Source organism: Diospyros lotus, chromosome 3 (assembly GCF_014633365.1).
Source record: "Diospyros lotus cultivar Yz01 chromosome 3, ASM1463336v1, whole genome shotgun sequence".
Taxonomy (NCBI): domain Eukaryota; kingdom Viridiplantae; phylum Streptophyta; class Magnoliopsida; order Ericales; family Ebenaceae; genus Diospyros; species Diospyros lotus.
Window position 1 is genome coordinate 31360231 of NC_068340.1, and position 23733 is coordinate 31383963.

Sequence of the window (23733 nt, forward strand, 5' to 3'; positions counted from 1 at the left end):
TATTTTGTATAAAAAATGTCAAACATTTTAAAAGAGAAAGAATTCAATTTAATAAATTTTTATTATTCAATTCACACCCCTTGAGTGCTCATCGTATGTCATGAGAACTACAATCTTTTCCACTTAAACCTTTAATTTGTTTTGACTTTCTCAGACTGGTTTAGTTTAAAGTTAAAGGGCATGCATTCGTTGAACTTACACCAAAGTGGTTGTTGAAAACAGAACAGATGTAGCAAAAAGAAAATCTTTATCCATTAATATATGAGCCAAAACAAAACAACTCTTAAATCAACCTGAAGAAGGAATTCTTCGTGACCACACAGTACAAACAGAGGCGCAAAAATTGTGAAACCATTTTAATCCATCACGAAATTCCCCCATTGAAGGAGACTAAAGGTCAAGCTAGCTAGCTAGCAGAGAAAACAGTTTAATTATTTGCGAAACCAATGTGCTCTGTTGATGAGATCGCCCTAGCATGGAGGCAGATCAGCAGGAGGCGGCACTATGCTCTGCAACTCGCCTTCTCCGTTCTCAACCAGGAACGCCATGGCTAGACCCCATGTTAGATGGCTGTCTATGTGACAGTGCATGAACCAAACTCCTGTTTAATCAATCATTTCAAGGGTAAATTATAATTATGAGAATGAAAATTGCAACGTTAACCGTATTTTCCTGGAAAATTTAGGTGTTTATGCATAGTATTACCTGGATTATCAGCCACGAATCGGATGACTGCCCATCCACCGACGGGGACATCAATCGTATTTCGCAACGGAGGATCGACGAGATTGAATTTAGCCGGATCTGTACGAGGATTGAAGTTCCCGAAACCCTGTCCGACAACGTAGAACTCGTATCCATGGATGTGCATTGGGTGGTCCTCCGTCGAGAAGATGGCCGTATCTTGCAGAACGATCTGGACGCTGGAACCAAACTTCATCTTATATACCTTTGTATAGAAAACCGGCCGCCACAGCGCCCGGCTGACATTTCCGGTGTAGTCGAATTTCACCGGCGGAACCGGCGGGAAATCGGTGGTGAAGACGCCGGGAATGCTTTGGTAGTAGGCTTGGAGCAAAGACCACTTTCTGGGCAGCACGAAGGACACGTTGTTCATGCTGGCGGCGAATCGGGTATTATTCGGACCCTGGCACCGGGGCCCGGGTATGCAGTTGAGAAACCCGAGTCCAACGGTAAAGAACAGATTTTCGTCAATCTTGGTCGGAACTTTGACTTCTGAAAGACTTTTAATCTGCGACGTGAATCTTGTGACTGTGGCTGTGTCGTTGAACGCCGGCAATTGAGGCAAGATTGGCATGGCGGTTCTTGAGGCGGATCTGTATTCGAGGATGGCGGTGGTGGTGGTGTTGTCGAAAGGGACGTTGGGGCTGGCGCTGGCGTAGGCACGCGCCGCCATGTAGTAGCGGCCGGGGGCCTGGTTGGCGGTGAGGAGGACATTGGTGGTCTGGCCGGGGCCCAGCATGAGGGTGGAGGTGGTGAAGGGCTTCGTGTAGGCGGCGTCCGCTTCGACAACGGTGAGCTGGTGGCCGGCCACTTGGAAGAAGAGTTGCTGGTTCATGGCGGCGTTGATGATTCTGAGAAGGATTGTGTCGCCGGAATTGATGGCGAATCTCGCAGTTCCTGCGTTGCAATTTTAAAATTTTTATGTAGTTGCCGATAAATGTGAACCCAATTCAGGGCTAATTAATTTGATCTGAATTTTCACAAACCATGGCTGGAACAGCTGTAGAGATCACCGGGCTGGCCATTAATGGTGTAGGCATCGGATATATTCGGAGCTGCCCCTGTGAATTGAGCTTGCCTCAGCACACTCATCGGGTCTCTGTTCCACCACTCTCCTGCTCATCGTCAGCGTTACAAAAATATCACTGTTACATCATTTTATATGAGTTTTTTGATGAATTTTTTTGGATAATATTAATTAATGGTTACAAGTTTGGGGGATTAATTAATTGCTTACCGAGAAGAATGGGAATTTCATGGGTGGGCTTAGGGAAGGGATATGGACAGCCAATTTTAGGGTAGATAATGAGAGCCCCATAGACAGTGGCTCTGAGCCATTTGCTATGAGCATGCCACCAGAGTGTTCCTTCTTGGTTCTCAATGGTGAACCTGTAGGTGTAAGTTGCCCCGGGCTGGATCGGACATTGGGTCACATACGCTGGCCCGTCCGCCCACGGATTTCGCAACTGTCGGACCCCATGCCTGTTAAAAAAAAACCATCACAAAATAAACTTTTCATTTTGCTGGAGCCAGGTGTCACGACCCACTTTTACATTGATAATTTACTGAAAAGATATCGGGTCTATTACTTAGTAACGGGAAGGTACGGAAAGAAAGCCTATGATTTGCAGTTACCAGTGGAGGGTGACATTGTAGCGGCCACTATTGAGCACCTTGACAATAAGGGTGTCTCCATTTCGAACTTGCAGAGTTGGGCCAGGAAACTGCCCGTTCACTGTCATAACATGGGGGGTTCTGCACAGCCTCTTCACTGGAGTGTCTTGAACCTATATATATATATATATATATGTAAAGATTAGTAATAAACATTCGAAAAGAACAAGAAGAAGCAGAAGATGAAGATGAATATGAAGAAGACATATAATATACCACAAATTTGCGGTAGTGAGTTTCAGCATTTGCAAAAGAAGCTATTAGAGAAAGTGAAAGCAGAAGGGCGTGGACTAGTAATGGTTTAAGCTTCAAGAAGTTGTAAGCCTCCATATCTTAGTATCTCAGTCTCTTGCGCCTTCAGCGATTAATGACCTAATTTGGGTTTAGACTGCGTTATTTATACTGCACTAATTAAGCAGGTGATAGACAGCCACACAAATGAACAAATAAATCAGATGCAAACTTAGTCCAACTAAAATGAGGAGTTGTTGCACCCACTAGCTATAGGTTTGTCAAATGCTAAACTAACCAAGATTAATCTTTTGTGATTTCCCTACAATTGTATATATGTATATTCAGAGAAATAAACACATCATCAAGTTGGTTCAATTTTAATGTACTTTATAGGTTTGGCACATTTTTTTTTTTAAATCAATTTTGGAAAATGCTTGATGTAGAATTGGGGATTTCTCAGCTCAAATACTTCATTTTACCACTTAAAAACCAACACTTAAAACCCAACAATCATTAATTGATTCAAATTTAACGGCTGAAGGTGAAGGGTGATGAGGTACAGTACTATTGTTTGCTTACCCCAACTTATATATAAAACTACTAAAAAATTATATTAATGATATAAAGTATTTCTTTTTTTTTTTTGGTATGTGAAAAATAATTATAAATATTTCAATACGAAAAGATTTAAACCACAATTTTATACTTGTTATGAGATAGTGATCGAATAATACATAGTATTTTAAAAATACATTATACAACATGAACATGCTATCTCTCACATACGCATAAGAGTACGAAAACACATTGATATCGTTAATTAAACATTATTGTGCTCCCTAATTATACTTCTTTATATTTATTTAAGGATAGATAGAAATGACAATAATAATTTTTTTCTTCTAAGAAAATAAAGTAAATTAGGTAAGACTAATGTAGAGTGATTTTTTATATTATATATAGGATGAGTTAGCTCTAACAATATATATAATATAATGGGTGACTAATTTTTTACAGTGACTTACTCTACATGCATTTTTAAGTTAGACCAAGGTATTGGTTAGATCCTTTATTTGGTTTCAACAATAAGGTTAATCTTATTTTGCCCGTTAAACTTAATTAATAATGACAAATAATATAAAGTGCAACTACATGCAGTAAAACTAAACAAGAACGCTCTCTGTCAGTCCAAGAAAGTCCCATCTACTATAAAAACGTTGGCGTTTATGCCAATATCACTTAGGAATTCTCTTATTAATTAGCTCTAGCTAGGGTGAATGATATATGATGCCCATCCTTAATTACACATGTTAACTAATAAATCAATAACATAAGCTTCTGGATTCACTTCTTAATTAGCTGGGAACCTTGCTCCCATTTTTAATCTAATAATTCCATTCGATTTGAAATATGTGACTTGTTAAACACTGAGGGTCCGATGATGAATATTGGTTAGGGTTTGGTGGACTAGTAACAGATTCATTTGTGTGTGTGTGCCTATATATAGGAAAAAGTGAAAATTAGGTAACAGTAAAATAATAATTGAACAATTATGATTCAGTTTAATCAATATTTTTTAATATATGATCAGATACATTATTTTATATAAAAAATTGATTTTTATAACATTATCGTATTTAATTATTTATAAAAATACCAATCTCTAAAGTTCAATTAATTAGACTCAAAGACACGGGAACTTGTAAATCTTAGGATTAAATATGAAGACGCCATAATCAAAATCATTTAAAATTAATGATCATGTCTTAGAATTATCATTAACAAATTTCTGGTGACTTAGACTGATGCTATTCCAAAAAATGCTTCTGACGATTAGATTAGAAATAAGAAACGTCAAGAAACTACAATACTTAAAGAGTGAATAGAAAGAGTGATCTATCTATATATATATGGGGAGAGAGAGAGAGAGAGCACTTAAGAGTGAATAGAAAGAGTGATATATATATATATATATGAGAGAGAGAGAGAGAGAGAAGGGGGGGGGGGGGGGGGGGGGTGAGTTATTTATCCGCTCACCCTTTCTCCCATGAGTGGAAAGGAGTAGGTTATCGAAATCGATAACTAATTTCCTTTTTTATGCATTTTTTAATCTAGATATTGTCATTCTTAATTGAATTATTTATAATGGTGTAATGTAGATTAATTGTTCACATTAATTTTAGAATTAACGAGGGACATAAATGGCTAGTATCCTTTGATGCATAGCACGTCAAGGAAGACATTCTATGCCACTTGGAGAAGTGAAAGAACAGGTGTTATGCCTAAGCATCGGCACTGGTGGTCGACATACTACCTATGGTCGGTTGACAGTCAGTGTACTCAAGCATGGCCGGTCGATAGATCATTTGAGTCGAACGACAATCAGCGTTCGCAGAAACAAAGCTTCGCCAATCATACACTGTCGGTCTACAATTGATTTCTAAATTGTTGACTAGGAGTAAACTCCATTTGTTTAAGGGTTTTGTTTTTAATATTTTTATTATGTTTATTTGTTTTAACATTTCTTTGTTTAGGGTTAATAAATGTTATTAGGTTATTATTGTCATTTAGGCATTTGTTTAGTGCTTTAGGTTTGTGTATATAAGTTTACGGTTGGTTGTAAAAACATTATTTCTTTTTGGCATTGAATAAGATATTCTTAGTTTTCTTTGTTCATTGGTGGATTCCAATATTTGTCATGTTCATTTGAGCGAAATTCGAGCAATGCCCGTTTGTGTGCTATGAACACGACTATTATATTCTTGTTTTCATTATGCGTCAGGTGGTATCAGAGCTATGGCCAACAATTAGCGTAGGACTATCGAAACGAGGATCGATGCGATTGAGACTATAATACGCAAGAAATCGATAATCAACTCAAGGACATATTGGTCGTCTTGAACCTTGGAGGAGGTAATATTAGGCAACAACCACCCCATGATCCCATTCATGTTGTTGTTCCCGATCCTGTTTAGTTCGGTGCCACTATGAACCCAGCCCCAATTCATTATCATGGTCAGCAAGATGATTACTACGGCTATAAAATCAAGGTAGAGATTCATATTTTCAATGAGAGTTCAGGAGTGGAGTCTTTTCTTGATTAGTTGAACGAGGCCGAAAGATTCCTCAAAATTATGGGGGTTAGTAAAGAACGAAAGGTTGCAATAGTGCTTACAAACTTAAAAAGAGAGCAAGGGCTTGGTGGCAAATCATACTTGATGAGTGTTATAGGCTGAGACAACCACCAATTAGGGATTGGGTTTTAATAAAGGAGTTGTTACGACAACGATTTCTCCCTAAGGATTACATGCAGGACTTGTACTAGCAATTCCTGGATTGTAGATAGGTAAATCGCTTGGTGGCTCCTATACCAAGGAGTTCTTGAGGCTACAATCTTGTTGCAATGTCATGGAAGTTGATGATTATCATATCACAAGGTTCGTAAGAGGATTGAAGTATGAGATTTAAGATAAGATGGGACAACAACCCAACCATTCCTTAATAGATGCTTGAGAGATGGCATTCCAAGTCGAAGCCCTACTGTAATACCCAGGAATGATGCGAGGCCATAAATAATATTTGATGAAGGGTATAAATGGAATTTGCAGAAACATAAGACTATAAGATACACTAACGCAGTTTTGGACGATCGAATTAGTCGGAGGGAGTACCCCGGACCATAGATAGCCAGGGAAAATGGTATTGTATCGACGAGCGATTTAAACTATGATTTTTAGTGATGAAATAAATTGGATCAAGAACAGTTTTCGGTATAGCTGTCGACCGGGCTGAGAAAAACCGAATCGACGTAGGAGACGTCCGAAAAGTCAACGGAACATGTCAGGGACTAATATTTTATGTATAGAACAACCCTTAAGTAATTTTGGGTTAAATCGAATGGATTTAAGGTCAAATCGATTAGTCGAGCCTAAGTGCAATTCTCTAAAATTACTTGAGGGAGGTCAAAATGATAATTTTTCGGAAGTTTCAAGGATGAAATGAATAGTACAAGACTTGTGTGCCTTAGTGATAGTATTGGAAAGTTCAGGGGTGTCTTGATAGGGGCTAGAATGGAATTAAAAGAAAATAAGGGGTGAAAGTGTAAAAAACAAAAAATGGCATAGTGTGAACGCAAAGGGATTTCGGCCGCCGCACTGCCACCGTACATGGAGGCCGTTTCCAGCGATGGGACGGCCGAGGCTTGCTTGGGGAAGGTTGTATACGGCCGGGAGAACGCTTGGGGACCAAGCTTGGCCGTTGATTAGCCGTGAGGTGATCGGAATTTTAGTATAAATAGGGCCGAGGGTTTCGAGCTTTTAAAGCAAAAATCGACTGAGTTTTTGAATGATTTTGAGCCAGTGATTAAGGGGCTTTTGGTCGCGAGGCATCAAGGATCACTTTGGGCTCGATTTGAGGCATTTTAGTGTATGTTTGAGGGCTATTCGAAATCGGTCGAGGGTCAGAGGCGGTCCGCCAAGCCGGACCTGTAAATCGATTTTTGAAGGCCTTAACGATGTTGTTTCGGCCTGATTTTGGTGCCATTAGGATCGATTCTTCAAGAGCTTCAAGGGGGTACCGGTTTTGCAGCCATCAGAGTAACCGCCAGTGACCGGACTTTTGGAGAAGACGATGGCGCGTGTAACCACGCACCAGCCTTCACCCTCACACACGCGCCAAGCGCGTGAGGGCGCGTGAGCAAGGGTGTTTTTGTAATTCCAACTTCAGTATTTTTATTTAATTATTTTAGGAATTATGGTGTTGAAATATTTGGAAAAATAGTTGAGGAAATAATTATTTTGGAATTATCAAGGTGAAAAATGGGAGAAAATAGAGGAAATTATGAAATAATTGAGAAAAATGAATTTTAATGTTTTCTTAATTAAATATGGTGCTTAGGAAGTATTGTGGCTCGAGGTTGCATATAAGTTCAAATATCTAGGATTTGGCATGCAAATCGAGATGTTGCACGGGGATCGAGGCAAATTCGAATACGTTCGAGGTGAGTGGTCTGATCCTATCTTTACCTTATCTTGAAAATATGTTGGAAGGTGTGTAGTGGGTTCAGGTGGGAGGTGTTACCCTCCCGAACTTAGGTTACACGCAATTGAGACCAGTTCTAGTGAGCGGTTTTACCCTCCGGAACTTGGGTTGTTCTGCAAAGGCGTTTTACTTATGTATTTGTGGCATCATTTTCATATTGAACATGTGATATATTGCATCAACTGTTTTTACTTATAAAAGAGTCGGTGCATGGCGTGTGATTTTCATATCATCGGGGTATTGATTTTCGTGTTGGTGTTGTGTCCGTATGGGACGAGATGGGGTCTACTTGAGATTGGGACAATGTTAATCCAGGTGAACGGGTGTCACACTAGGGCACTCGAGGGAATAATGTTAAACCAGGTGAACGGATGTCACGACGGTGCACTCGAGGGATTAATGTTAAACCAAGTGAACGGGTGTCACAGTGGGGCATTCGAGGGATTAAGTATGTCGCGACAAGCTCAACCCCAACGGTGTGTGGAATGGTGTTTTCACGGGAGGTTGAGTATGCCAGGGTGATTTCTCAAGCTAGACGTGTCTTGCATATTGTTGTCTTCGTATGCCATGCTCGTATGTCTTTCATGCATTGTATAAACTGTTTCATGCCGTCACTTAGATGTTTTATCATCTAACCTGGGCTATGCCCCTGGAACGTTTAATGTTCCAGCCAGGGACTGCTGCGAGGGCAAGGACGTGGCCAGTTGAGGGCCAATGGTGCTTAGTTTGATAGTCGTTGTAACGTTTGGAGACTTTAATACGTATTTCAGGTTGTAAATGAGCAATTGTATATTAGTAATGTTATCATTTGATCTGTATTGCGTATTTTGCTAAGGAAAAGCAATGTAAGAACTACGGTGTTTTGATATTAATGTATCCGTTGCAGTGTATTATGTCTCGTTTAGTTTAATATTATTGATCTTGATAGTTAAACGGGCAAGGCTGGGGTTCTCGGGGTTTGTATCTGTATGAGAAGATTGTTCTGACACACCGCGCGTGTTGAGCTTGGAGGAAAAAAAAAATCCCGGGGATACCCTTATAGTGACACGCCTGGCGAGACGGGGTGTTACACCTACTTGCGCATCAATCTTAACATTCTCATTCTTTCCGATGGTATTCGGATGATGCTATTCTGAGGTGTTAGAGAGGCTATGTCCACCCTAGGCTACAAGCAAACAACCAGCGATTAGCAATCCAGTAGAACTACGACGGGTTGCAAGCGAGGAGCGATCAAATGAGAGGACATCAAATAATTCATATGCAAAACGATTGTTGGTAAGTGTTATAGGTGTGGAAAGCCTGAACATAAATCGAATGAGTGTCTAACGCGAAAAGCAGTACATGTTGTGGATACGATTGCTGATGATGATGATGAGTATTCAAAACATGAACATGTCGGTAATGCAGAAGAAGAGGAGGACGAATATACCGATAAGGTATGTGGAGACGAACATAGAGATTTTTTGTGTATTGTGCAGAAGATCTTATGCTTGCCCAAGCAAGAAGAAGTCACTCAGCGCAGGAAAATCTTTCAGGCTAAGCGTCGAGTTAGTGAGGTTGTTTACAGTTTGGTTATAGACAGTTGCAGTTATGAGAAACTGATTGCCAAGAAGCTAGTGGATCATTTGAAGCTACCCACTGAAGCACATCCAGCTCCTTATCAGGTTGGTTGGATTCAGAGGGGTCTGGCTATCTAGGTAAACTAAATTTATAAAGTACTATTGTCTATGGGAAGTGAATTTGAAGTTATCTGTGATGTTGTCGAGATAGATGTATGTCACATATTATTGGGTAAACTGTGGAAGTTTGATGTGGATGTTGTACATAGGAGGAGAGAGAACACTTATTCGTTCCAATGGAAAGGAAAAAAAAATTAAGATTGTGCCATTCGAGAATCCACATAAAGCCTCTAAAGTGGAAGAGAAGGCTTTCTTGGATATTGTAGATTCTGCCAAGGAGCTTTCCTTTGATATAACAGAGTTTGGGGGAATTTATGCTTTGGTAGCCAAGGTGGATGAGGTCATCTAAGAAATTCCTAGGGTTGTTCAGGAGTAATTGCCTGAGTTGTAGAGTGTTACTGTAGAGCCTAAAGATTTATGTAACGCCCCGTAAATGCCAATTTAATTTAATTTTGGGGTAATTTAAATTAAAGGAAATATTAAAATAATTTGTTGTGATTTAATAAAATTTACTTATGTGATTTTAAGGAAATAAGAAATTAAAATAATTAATTAATTTGTTTTAGGAATTTCTGGAATTACAGGAAAATTAAAAGAAATTCAATAATGGGATTTTCAGAAATTTCGGGAGTTAATGTAATTAATTAAGTGGGCGTTAGTGCAATTAATGAAAAGTTTTGGGTGCTGGCGTGTATTGCAGAAAAGAGCTCAAATCACCTTAAATATATCATAATGCATATATAGGTTGAAGATGCATGCGAGCGCGAGCGGTCGCGCGCGAGGCGGCCAGGCGGTGGACGCGGCTTCGAATCCGCGGGCAGGCGCGCGAGGGGGGGGATTTTTGGCTGATTTAATTCAGCCTCTAGACGTCGAAACGACGTCGTTTCGTCAATGGCGGTGGCTCCCAGTGGCTGGCCCGCGCGCTGCCACGTGGCCGCGCCTCAGCCGCTCGTTTTTGGCCGATTTAAGCCCGATTTCGGGCGTTCTTTTTGCATGCGAACAGTAAGGAAATTGCAGAAAAGAACAGCAGCGTGCGCGAGAGAAATTTCTGAGATTTTGGGGCTTCAAAAGTTGGATTAAACTCCGTTTAATCCCTGATTTAATTATCCAGGTATGTAGAGTAGCTAGTAATTAATATTCTGTACGGTCAGAATTTCGTTTTGCGTCCAATTTTATTAATTTTGGCAAATAATTGGGATATTGCAGTTTGTATAATTTTTACTGCTTTTGGACCCAACGAGCCTAAGGATATCTCTGTTAAGGCAAGTTCTTCTTACCTATCTCGTCGTTTCTGTCGTTGGCGATTTATTGGGCCTCCCTTCGTTTGTTTCGGCCATTAATTAATTATGAAGTTTTTAAACAGTTAGTTTAAGATTTAATTTATTAAATGGATCTCGTGGGTTTTATTCGTTGGTTGCCTACGGGGGTTTGTGCCACCCCCCTGCCTGTTGGGAATGATGCCGTACTCACCCGGGACTAGGTTCTTAGCGGTTCGGGTATTAATTGGATTTTTGGTTATTTTCTGGCTGGAGCGGTTGTGCAGTGGGGGCTAGGATCGATGGTTCGGTGACGGAGTGACTGTCGTACGGACTACCTTAGGCCACCGGCGAGTCTCTCCTACCCACTGACCGTTGACCGGTGCCAGGCACTGCTAACTTGCTTAGCCGTTATGTGATTATAGCATACCTACTTATATTTTATTCTCGTTGCATGGCTTGATGTGCACATGGGTACGGGTTGCATGTTGGGATTAACATGATTTGGTTATGCTTGGTCACGGGCATTTTAGCTTGATTATGATGCATCCAGCACGGGCATATGCATCGTGTGTGGCTTACTATATGGGCGGAGCATGGCCTGATGCTTGGATGTATGGGCGCCTGGTATCACGTTGATGCTCACTACGCCATTGCATTTTATGTGCATTGCATGGCTACTGATAGTATTTAGTTCTCGGACGGGAGTACCGTTCCGAGGGAGCCTATGGCTCGGTTGTCGGGAGTACCGACGTGGATACGGGTGACGGGAGTACCGCCCCGGGACAGTGCGCACAGGTTTGTTGAGGATATTGTTGCCTTCCAGGGCAGCGGCAAGTTGGTATGGGACTTGGGTGCCAGGTGTCTTGTGTGGGCCCCAAGGACCGGTATGTGCTCTTACTATACTGCACTGTTGTGTTGTAGCGTCTCATGACTTGTGTGTACTTGTGGGGCTGTGTTTGGGATGGTCTCTTCTTTTATTTATAGCCTTTCATTTCTTATAAACTTGCTGAGTCTTGCGACTCACCTTGCTTTCCATCATTCCAGGTAAGGGTAAAGCAAAGGCCGAGGGCGAGGATCGTTCCATTTAGCAGCCGGCCGCGTTGGTAAGGTGTACAGTTAGCTGCCCCCGTCATCTCTGATGTTTTGCTAGAGTCGCTGTCTTTTATTTTTGACTGTGCCAGGTTGTCATTTGTACCTCCTATTGTTGGCACAGGGTCTGTATGTATTTTTATATACTTCATGACCGCTGTATCAGCGGGGTGCTTGTGGGCATGCATGTTTACCGTTTTGCTTCCGCTGTTAAATTTCTTATTTATGCATGCCAGGGCATTTCTGTCTTTTGTCTATTCCTCTTCCCTTCTGTGAGCGCACTCGTTCGGATAGACCGGGTGGTTGGGATATCCGGGCGGGGGTGCTTACAATTTACCTCCCATGCGCAATATTCAACACCAAATTGATTTAGTCCCGGGAACTTGTTTGTCAAATCTGCCCCATTATCGCATGAATCCAAAAGAGAGCCAACTTTTACAAGAAAATATGGAAGAGTTGCTACAAAAGGGTTATGTCAGAGAGAGTATCAGTCCATGTGTCGTGTCGGCGTTACTTATCCCCAAGAATGATGGGTCATAGCGGATGTGTGTTGACAGTCGAGCTATCAATAAAATTACCCTGCAATATCAATTTCCTATACCTAGGTTGGATGACATGTTGGATTAGTTGGTTGGCTCCATTGTGTTTTTGAAAATTTATTTGAAGAGCGGGGTATGATTATATTCGAATCAGGCCTAGTGATGAGTGGAAGACTACTTTCAATACGAAGAAGGATTTGTATGAGTGGTTGGCCATGTCTTTCGGCCTTTCCAATGCGTCAAGTACTTTCATGCGATTGATTAATTAGGTATTAAAACCTTTTCTGAGCAAATTTGTTGTTGTTTATTTTGACGACATCCTAATTTTCAACTGTAGTGAAAAGGATCATGAAACACACTTAAGGAAGGTGTTGGAGGTGTTGCAAGAGAATAAATTATTTGTCAATATAAAAAATATAGCTTTATGTTGGATTGAGTTTTAGTTTTGCGGTACGTAGTTAGGGATGCATGTTGATGAACATAAAATTTAAGCGATCCGAGATTGGCCGACACTGAAATCCCTTATTGAGGTATGCCATTTTCATGGTCTTGCTACTTTTTATAAATGTTTCATTCGTACTTTTAGCAATATCATGGCTCGCATAACAGACTGCTTGGAGAAGAAGAAAGGGGATATTTTGTAGTGAACCGACACTGTTGCTCGGAGTTTCGAGGAGATTAAGCAAAAACTAACTTCTGCTCCTATTTTGGTATTACCAGATTTTGAGTATGTTTTTGAGATTGAGTGTGATGCTTGTTGGATGGGGATTGGAGGCATCATTTCTCAAGAAAGGTACAATGTAATTGGCAGAACAACACGTGGAGGTGGTTGATCAGGTGAAACAGAAGTTGGAAGCAAGGTTGTTAAAATTGAGATTTTAAGTGGGATCGTAAGAGAGTCTATAAAATCGAATCATAAAATCAATTAAAAATACATTTTAATTTATGTAAATATATGTTTATAATGACATATTTCTTATTATAAATGAAATACATATACCTATTTCAAAATTACTTCATCTATCAATTTCAAAAATACTAAATAATATGAAATTTCAAAATATTAAATCTATCATTTATCATCAATTCATCATTCATCCTTCCATAATCATCAACAAACATTGTTAAAAATAAATAAAAATACTAAATCATAAAAACAACAAATATTATTAAACTTCTACATTATGTTATTACACTAATTAAGTTAGCAATACTAAAAAGGTATATTTGTTTCTTGCTAATTATCAATCTTAATATAAAATTAAACCCACCAATTATATGATTGTGACATATTTAAGATTAATTCTTTAAATTTGCACCTACTTGTATGTGTAGATAACATCACCAATGAGAATGTACACACACAGACACATCTGCACAATACACTCACTTAGCACATCAATTGGACGCAACACAGAGTCGCACACATAACAATTGATTATTGGAATTAGCAAAATAATCACTCTCACTCATGACTCTCTCACAAACCTGGATTGAGTTTGATTCTTCAAACTTTTAAGGTAAACGAATGAAAAAGAAATGTTGAAACAAGATTGACAACGATTATGGTTTGGAGAATAACACAACAAGCGGACGTAGCAAGCACACAAATACAATGTTGTTTAAGGTTTGTAGAAAAACCAAAATGAGAGATTAACAACGATTGTGTATATATATATGGTTAGAGATGAAAATATTTTGGTCTCTAACATCGAAATTGTGGGCAAGACTAAACTCAAACAAATAAACTAGTAAACTTGGACTAGATAAACTCGTGAATCAGGTTTGATTCTACAAAAATCCGATCATACAAGCAAGTTGACTCGTTTTATGGCTCATGAGTCTTAAAATTGTAAGAGCTGACTCGCGATTTTAATAACAATGGTTGAAAGCCTCCAATGCCAAGTATAAAATCGCAGTAGACATCCATCGGCACCACAAGACCTTTTAGGTGGGTGACATGGTGATGGTATTCTTGAGGAAAGAGCGTGGTGGCAGTCAAAAGAAACTGGATCCGAAGAATATGGGCCTTTCTAGATTTTGCGCAAGATCAACGACAATGCCTATGTGGTTGATCTTCCGACACTTATTATGAAGGCTTCTCGGACATTTAATATGGCAGATCTTTGTGATTATGTGCCACCCGTCGTTGAGTCATTATATCTCGATGACACCTCGAGGTTGAGTTGTTCTGAAGTGGAAGGGAATTATCCAAAGCAAATCAAGGAAGACATCCTACGCCAACTGGAGAAGCGAAAGAACAAGCGTTATGCCTAAGCATCAGCACTGGTGATCGACAGCCAGTGGTGAAGACACATTGGCACTTGACATACCAACTATGGTCGATCAACAACAAGTGCACTCAAGCACAAATGGTTGATCGACAAATCATCCGAGTCGATTGACAACCAGCGTTAGCAGAAATAAAGCTTCGCCAATCATACGTTGCCGACCGACAGCTTGGAAATTTAACTGTCGATTGACAACAAACTTCATTCGTTTAAGGGTTCCATTTTTAATATTTTTATTCTTTTTATTTGTTTTAATATTTCTATGTTTAGGGTTAATAAAAATTATTAGGTTATTATTTGTTTTAATATTTTTACTCGTTCTGCGTCATCCTTTGTTGGATTAGTCTGATGCTAAGTGTTCTTTTCGGCGCTGTCTCTGTTCTGTCAATGGGGCCTGGCCTGCTCCTACCCTAGACTGTTCCACGATATGCCCATGCAAGTGTCCAAGTCGCTACTGCTCCATCACCATCAGGCTAGGGCAAATCAACTAATCTAATGGTAACCTAATAACGGTGCAGATAGCTGATTAATCAAAAACAAATGATTTTTTGGTGGAACTAATTAAGAAAGGTTAAGTGCATCAACATCGATCGACTCCATCATAACAAACCTCGCATTGGTGGCTAATTAATTAAAATATAATGGGACTAACTAATTAGTACGATGGCCATTAAAATAGTGGTAAAAGTTGGTTAGTTAGCTCAACAATTCTGCAAGCTCTTAAACAAAATTTATCAAACCTTCAAGAGCATGCATGTGAGCTTTGGGAAAGTCGTCCTCCAAGTCATATATCTCACCCATTTAATAAAAAATTTCTAATGAAATGATTTGAAGTTGTTGAGATTCGTTTTCAGTGCGTGATTTCATTCGTTATAAATAAATTGTATTAAGAAACATTGGATTAAAAAAAATATAATAATCACCAATTTAAGGTTTAAATTGTTACAAATGTTTTATTAAGTGAAAAATAGTCAGCTTCGGTAGCCTCTTTATTATGATTCAATATTTTAATTTTAACTTATATCTGGATCTTAAAAAACCAGGATTTAAGGCAGGAAGCTTAGTTGAACAAGAAGATCGAGAGTTAGTAGCTATTAACTAACCCCAGTTATTTGAATCAAACACAAGAGAATAAATCTAAGCAGCATTTAATCGCCTGTTGGGCTACAGCCTTGATGATGGTTTGCTTCATTAATTGTTTTCCAAGTTTAAGGAATATAAATGTTGTAAAACAATTTATAAAACTAGTTTTGTTGTAAAACACTTAATTATGTTAGGTAAATAAGGAAAATGAAAGATCAAGGACTGAATTATGTTAAAATTAGAATAGCTATATAAACATAATTAAATGATTTAATTTTTTGGACTGATTTCCATACAAAGTTTGCCTAATTTAGACTGTAATTTGGAAACGGTCAAAATTGAATAACGGGTCATGTATTTGGATGAATGGACCCTTGGGGTCAGTTCGGCTTACACTGGTTGGGCCTCGAAATCCAAGCACAAAACACACAGTGGCTTCTTATCTAAGGCTTAATTGGGTTCAAAATCAAACCCAATTCGGTTAATCTAAATTGGGGCTAAATAACTCGATGGGGTTGAATTTGGGTTTCGAGTTTTGGATTGGGGCTTTTCTATTTGGATCTAGAATTTGGGTTTCAAAACCCAATTTTTGGATCTAGTAGCTAACTGCTATTCTTCTTCCTCCTCAGGTTAGTTTCATCTCTAGATTTGTACTTCTTTATCGACAATCTTGAGCTATCATTTCTTTTTTTGTTTTTGTTTCTCTATATCATGTTCATTTAATCTTATTTTGTGTCCAACTCCATTCATTCTTCGTATATGTTCGACAATATGGTAGTCAATTTTTGGATAGATTTTGGTTCGGTTAGTTTAAATTTAAAATCGGTTAGTTCGATTTCGCTTACTTCAGTTAGTGGAGTAATTAGGTTTAGTTATTTGTTTAGGGTTAGTTCGATTTGATTAGTTAAAATCTGACTGTTTGATTCGATTATAACCGAATGCACACCCTTAGAACATATGGAATAGAATTGATTGTAATTTGGATTGAAAAGAGATTCATCAATTGCCTAGAAGAAAAGAAGAAAAAAAAAAGATTAAAAGAGTTGATGAATTCGTTTCCTTGTTAACGCGTAGAAGAGGGCAAAGCATTTGGAGCAGGAATGCCACTGGTGGTTGGGGACTCAACTGGACTACTTGTTTCCAAATTATAAGCCCATTTTGAGTAATTAAATTATATTAACGATTACGGGTGCATAGGTTAGATTATATGTATTTATTATTGATAAAAATATTAAAATATCATAAAACATGAATAACTAATTAAATATTTAAAACTTACGGACTTTGACTAATATATATATGCACGTCTATTTTTTTGACTCTCCAACTAAATTGACTTAGTGATTGATTCATGGTTCAATTAGTCTGATCCATCAAATCGATCTAATTTTAATAATTAAAATATAATTCATACTGTTTTAACTATTTTAATTAAAGAAACAAAAAATAACGAAATACTAAACTTGCGTTTCCTTCCGTGTTTTAGTTTTTAATTTTAAATTTATTTTTAATTTTATGTTTTGAATATCTTTTTTGAAATTTTTAAAAATATATTATTTTTGTCATTTTAAAAAAAATTAAAACAAAAAACTAAAAACTCATTTACTGTGAAGTTTTGAAAAAGAATATTTTATAATATTTTATTTAATAAATTTGATTATTAAATAATAAAATTAACTTTTTTTTATTAAAATTTTACAATTAAAATAAAACAATAAATTTGATTAATGAATTGTTGACCTACATCTTATCAATAATTTATATTAAACTATTCACTTAATAATATACTATATGTTATTCTATATTTTTAATTATAATATAAATATATTATATTTTTTAAATTTTAAATAAATATATAATTTTATTTTCAAAATTTAAGAATAAATTTTTTTCTTTTTTTCTTCTTATATTCTTTAGCGCCCTGCATCTTCTCCGTCACCAAAGACCACTACAGACCAAAGATTCACACGATTAGAGCTTATTATTAAAAACTCCAATTCAAGGGGGTTGACATACAAAAAAATGGACTAGATTTAATTGTTGAATTTTCGTAAATCTAATTTTTAATTTTCGGCCAACGATAAAAATGCACTTCTAGTTACCACCGGACACCTTGGGCGGTGGTTTCTGGTAATCAGAGACAATCACTCAACATCCAATGACCCATCAATCAACATACTCAAAAAACAGTAAGATTCAACAGTCAAATTTTCTTAGATCTAAACTTAAATGCTCAACCCACTTGCCTATATACACACTGTCAGTCGCCACCGCTCACCATGGCCCGTAGTTTCTAGTGATTTGAGGTAATCACCTAACACCCAAACGTCCATCGATCAACATACTCAAAAACTACCAAGAGAATGAATAAGAGAGATGAGAGAAGACTAGCAAGATCGAACGATGGAGGGTGGTTGACAACGATGATGGCAGTGGGTGTGGTCGACGACTGCTTATGGTGGTGACGGAGATGGCAAGCGCGATCGATGGCTAAGGCTTGAGAAGGAAAAAGGAGAAGAGAAATGAGAGAGAGAGAGAGAGAGAGATGTGCAAGATTGGGGAGGGGGGGAGCTGGAGCATTTTTCGTATTTTGGTGTTTTCAACGTGTTTTGCCTGAAAATACTTAAAATAATAAAATGTTATTTTAGATTTTTTAAAATTTTTTATTTTTAAAAATAATAAAGTAAATGTATTTTTAGTGTTTTAAAAAATTAAAAAATTCAAAACGAACTGAAAACGATAATGAGGGTGCAACCTAATTATTTTAACTATTTTAAGCAAAGAAACAGAAGGGAAGAAAAAAGACCCTTATATAAGTTGATACCAACGAGTCTCGTTTTCAATGGCTGCAAGATCTCAAAGAGTCGAGTCAAAATAGAGATGGGTCGAAAAGTGGACTGTCTTAAGCTCGGCCTCAGCATTGACCATCGTAGAGTTGGGGTTACTAAAAACTGGCCCATGATCGTATTCATCCCACTGCCAGTGTCACCAATCAATAAAGGGTTATTCTACTAGAATTGTTCTAAAGAAACAACCAAAAATTCATGTGGTAATTAATGACGATTTTGAAAAAAAAAAAAAAAGGCTATTCTGATGGGCGCTTTAATTAGAAACCATGAAATCAGAACCAACCATAATACAAATTTTTGGTTGATTTTTTCGTTTGTATAACATTACAAGTTTGTTCATATTTATGAATCAAGAATAAAATCTAGCTATAAAAAAAAAATCTATTTTAGTACTATTAAAATAAAACATAAAAAAAATAATCATTTCTTTTAAACCTTTTAATTAGTTCAGAGTGTGATTAGAGTCGTGATTTGTTCATAAATTATTAATTTTTTATAATGTGTACTGTTATACTGCTCGTATCGAACAATATAAGATTTGTCCGATGCAAACAAAATTAGTGGAGAGCATGGGCCTCACTCCCTGCATGTTCGTCACAAATAATAGATTATTAATTTAATATGAATCAACTTTTAATCTATATTTCATACAAATACACTTATGAAAATATAATTAATTTGTGCTTTTGGAGGAGGAACTTTATTGTAAGGATATCTCTAATATAATATTGCTCAATTTCCGATGACATGAAATCAGTTCATAAAGTATGGCCCATAATAATAATAATAATAATAATACAATTAAACTTTGATTAGTTCATCAATCATCATAAACTATTGAATTTGAACTGCATATATATATATATATATATAGCAATTCACGAGACACATTAGGTAATAGGGTATCACTGTCAAATCTCATCTCTTGAAAGATCTTTGGCACCAGAAAAGAGGAATATCGGACCAAATTATAAATAAGCAGCAGATTTGAATCTGACAATACCATCTCCAGTATATATATAAATCAAATCCAGCTCTGAAGCTAAAACCTTCGTACGTGAAATGCCAGGTATATATATATGAACCGTTGCTGGCTTGTGCGCGTGTGCGTATGTATATATGCATCCAGTTTTGGCCAGCTTTGATTAGTGATGATGATCCATGGAGAAAGTACAGTGTGACATTAGGGTACGGTAGATAAGAACCAGCTGCTAACTTCCAAAATAGTACTCTAATTATTAATCCAATGATTAAATGCTCGCCAAACTATAAATTATTTAATTTGGCCTTACTGTGAAGACAGTCCATCCTGCATGCATGCATGTTTCATTCAATAATGCGCACACGCATATCCATCTATCTATCTATGATCTATCTATCCATATGTGTACTTGTATATATATTATAGCTTCTCCCTTTAAATTAATTAATTAGATTGAATCTAACATTAGGAATCTAAACAGTCGGTGCCGGAAACCTTCCCGTGCCACGGAGCTTCGCCGCTAGCTAATTACCGACTTTATAATCACGGATAAGCTAGCCCAAATTAATGAGCATTTTTAAAACCCTAATGATTGATTACCAAAAGAAACCTAATTATTAGTCACACTTGCTACGTACTGCATGCTGAATAAATTGAGATATATATGGTGATGGGTGGGGCTAGTTCACTTTTTATGCACAAGCTCGCATAAGGGAATGTAATAATAATAATAATAATATATATTATTTTTTGTAATCACTGAGTGGCCGGCTAGCTTTTGCATATATACGTACGTACGTCTCTTAATTTGTTTAATTAAACATGTTTATTTACGACTTAATTACCCAATTGAGTTTAATCCGTAATGCATGGATGGGGCGATCGATGGGTGAGTACGTACGGTTAATGTTTACGGTTAATTATTATTACAAACAGACAAAAGATTGATTATCTATTTGGGCAATTAAGGTGGTGAGATTGACCCGCAATTCATTGCCCCAGACATATATATATATATATATATGTATGAACTCCCTCCCTCCATCAATCAAGGTTCCACAAATTGGCAAGTAAATTAATTAATTAATTAATTCATCATTTGCCAGCTAATACGCCTGCATGTGTACGTATTTCAGTTGAGACTAGCTTGATTACTAAATGCATGTGCATGTGCACGCTTATTTTATTTTTATGTGCCTAATTAAACCTAGCCTAGCCTAGGATTTGCCAAAGTGCATTTGCATGTCTTGGCCTATGTTAGACGGAAACGGAAACGAAAAACGTTTTCAATAAAAAACGAAAACATGGAAATGGATATTTTTTTTAAAAAATAACATAAATAGGGTTCGAAACGAAAATAAGAAATGTTTTAAAAACGGGAAAACGACTCCTACGAGGTATTTTCGTACAACATAAGTCTTAGCTATACTTAAATTTGGTATAACCGTTCATTAATCACAAGAATTATATATGTAGACATAAATTAATAAAATAAGAGTTATTTTATTATATATATATATATATATATGTAGATGATATGTTTGGGTTTGAGCTGTTTGGTTAGGCTAGGTTAGGTGGCTGAAATAGGAGACGTGGACACTGCCAATTTATGAAAATATTCTCTATCTTTTTTATTTGTTTATAATTTATAATTCCATACCCAATATCCTCAAATTAATTAATTAATTGTTAATTTGTAGTCTAAGCTAATAATAATGATAAAAATATTAACGATCCACGTTGCAACCGCAATGCCTAAATTCACGAAGACTGGTGAGATAATGGCTCGTGTGTTGTGGGACCTTCAACTTTAACACGACGACATTAATTTGGAATATTATATATTTTGTAGTACCCAATTTAATTAGCAATGCCTTTTAAAATCAATCAATCCACTAATTAATCCAAAATTTCTTTTATAAATTAAGAATTGGGTCTTAACCTAGCTAGCTTCCCACCAGACCCATGCATGCATGCGTACCTTGGGAATTTTCTCATAAATGGAGGAAACTAGCTAGCTAGTCTACCTTTTCAATTGCCTTATAAGTACTCTCATGCAAACCCCTTTTAATCATTTGCTCATTTAATTACTCATCATCATTTTTAAAACGGAAATGCTTGAATCAAACTCTTAATTCTTCCAACTCCCTTCAAAATCATCAACAATATTAATTATTAGTGTAGCTCTCAATTAAGCCTTAATTTACTTTGATATTTTCTCATACATATATTGTTGTGAACCCAAGAGAAAATCTTAGGATTTTTCTTTTGTATTTCAAACACTGATGAAAGAAGAACAAAACTGGAAACATGAAAAATAAACATAGCACAATAAACAAAAATAAAAAACAGAAATCGAGACACGAGAGATTTATCGTGGTTCACCTCAAACCGAAGCTACGCCCACGTTGAGCTCGAGAGATGAGAGCTCACTGCACTATGAGATGAAAATTAGATTACACCCACATAGCCCTCACAAAACCCTCGATACAAACAATGGTTCGAGAAAACAAAAATGCCAAATAATCACTTAATACAGATTAGAGGCAACCCTATCGAACCATATAAAATTAAATCAAGCTATACAGGATTTACAGGGAATGAAGAACAGAGAAACCAAACCAGAACCCCAGCCCCGAAGACGAAGGCCCTTGCCTTTTCTGCTTCTTCCTTTTTCACGATTTTTTTTTGTCAATCTCGTCTCAAAGTTACTGTCTCGGCTCACATCCCGAGGGGCGGGATTAAAAGCAATGACGAAGGGCCCGGATGAACGATCATAAAGTGAGGATGAAAGGCTGGGATTCAGTCGTGCAAGCACGATTGATTATTCCCAACAGAAAATGGCAGACGAGCAGGACATGATCGGGCAAAGGAAAGGGCGAGATCAGGCACCAGCTGAAGGCAGCTGATGGTTGCCACATGCAGCCATCCAGCAGCTGCCAAATGGCAGCTAGCGGTTGCTACACGTGGCCTTCCAACCAACTAAGTGCAACGACACCGTTTGGAGCTTCACAGCCAACAATCTCCACCTTGAAGCACCAAACAGGAAATGTAATCCGAACTTCATGACAAAAGGGTAGCATGCTACAATCCTCTCCTTCATAGCTCTGGTTGATAAGATCAACCAATACCCACATACAACAAGTCCAAGCAATGCTTGAATTTTGTTGCATTTAGCAACTTTGTACCCATGTCTGCTGGGTTATTTTCTGTAGACACTTTTAGTATAGAAATAGTGTCATTTAAAACCAAATCTCTAACATAATGATACCTGACATCCACATGCTTAGTGCGTTCATGGTAGACTGGATTTCTGGTCAAGTGAATCGCACTTTAACTGTCTGAATACACCTCAGCCTTTCCTTGAAGCAGGTGAATTTCCCGAAGTATACTTCGAAGCCAAACAACCTCCTTTACTGCATCAGTCATAGCTACATACTCTGCCTTAGTGGAAGACAGAGCAACCAGAGGCTGCAGCTGTGACTTCCAGCTGATGCAATTTTCACCTAAGATGAAATATAGAGCAGTAGTGGACTTTCGAGTGTCTTTATCCCCTGCAAAGTCAGAATCTACATACTTAACAAGATCAAGAGAATTAAATCTTTTCTTGTAAATTAATCCAACATCAACAGATCCATGTATATATCTTAATAAATATTTAAGAGCATCCCAATGAGATTTACCTGGGTTGGACATGAATCTGCTAAGGGATGATATAGCATAGGCTAGATCAGGCCTTGTACTAATCATAACATACATGATAGTTCCAATTGCATTAGCATATGAAACCTTTTCCATTTTAATGATTTCAGAGTTGGACGAAAGGCGTTGAGATTTAGTTAAGACAAAATGTCCAGCTAATGGAACACTTACTGGCTTGCAATTATGCATGCCAAACCTTTTTACAGCTTTCATTAAATAGTCATTTTGATGAACCTTTAAGTTGGAATTTCCTCTATCCCTTTCTATTGTCATTCCTAAAATTTTCTTAGCTAACCTTAAGTCTTTCATGTCAAAACTTGTGTTAAGCATTTGTTTTAATTCATTTATCTTAGACTTAGACTTACTGATTAACAGAATGTCATCTACGTACAACAGTAGATAAATGGGGATATTTGAGAGAATAAAATAGAAACAGTTATCATATTGACTCCTTACAAAACCAATCCCTAAGACAAAACTATCAAATTTTTTATACCATTGCCTAAGGGATTGTTTTAAGCCATAAAGTGATTTTTTCAGTAAACACACATGCTCAGGTTTATTTGAG

At 37.4% G+C, this 23733-nt stretch overlaps 1 protein-coding gene across 1 annotated transcript; it reads right to left on the reverse strand.

The window, feature by feature from the left end:
* Positions 1-237: 237 nt before the first annotated feature.
* Positions 238-2801, reverse strand: LOC127796431 (laccase-3-like). The gene is made up of 6 exons (XM_052328578.1): positions 2635-2801; positions 2380-2531; positions 1982-2226; positions 1731-1859; positions 706-1641; positions 238-601 (listed from the first exon to the last, which is right to left on the reverse strand). The coding sequence occupies exons 1-6, from the start codon at positions 2746-2748 to the stop codon at positions 471-473; spliced, it is 1707 nt and encodes a 568-aa protein (XP_052184538.1). The 5' UTR covers positions 2749-2801; the 3' UTR covers positions 238-470.
* Between the last annotated feature and the right edge of the window lie 20932 nt (positions 2802-23733).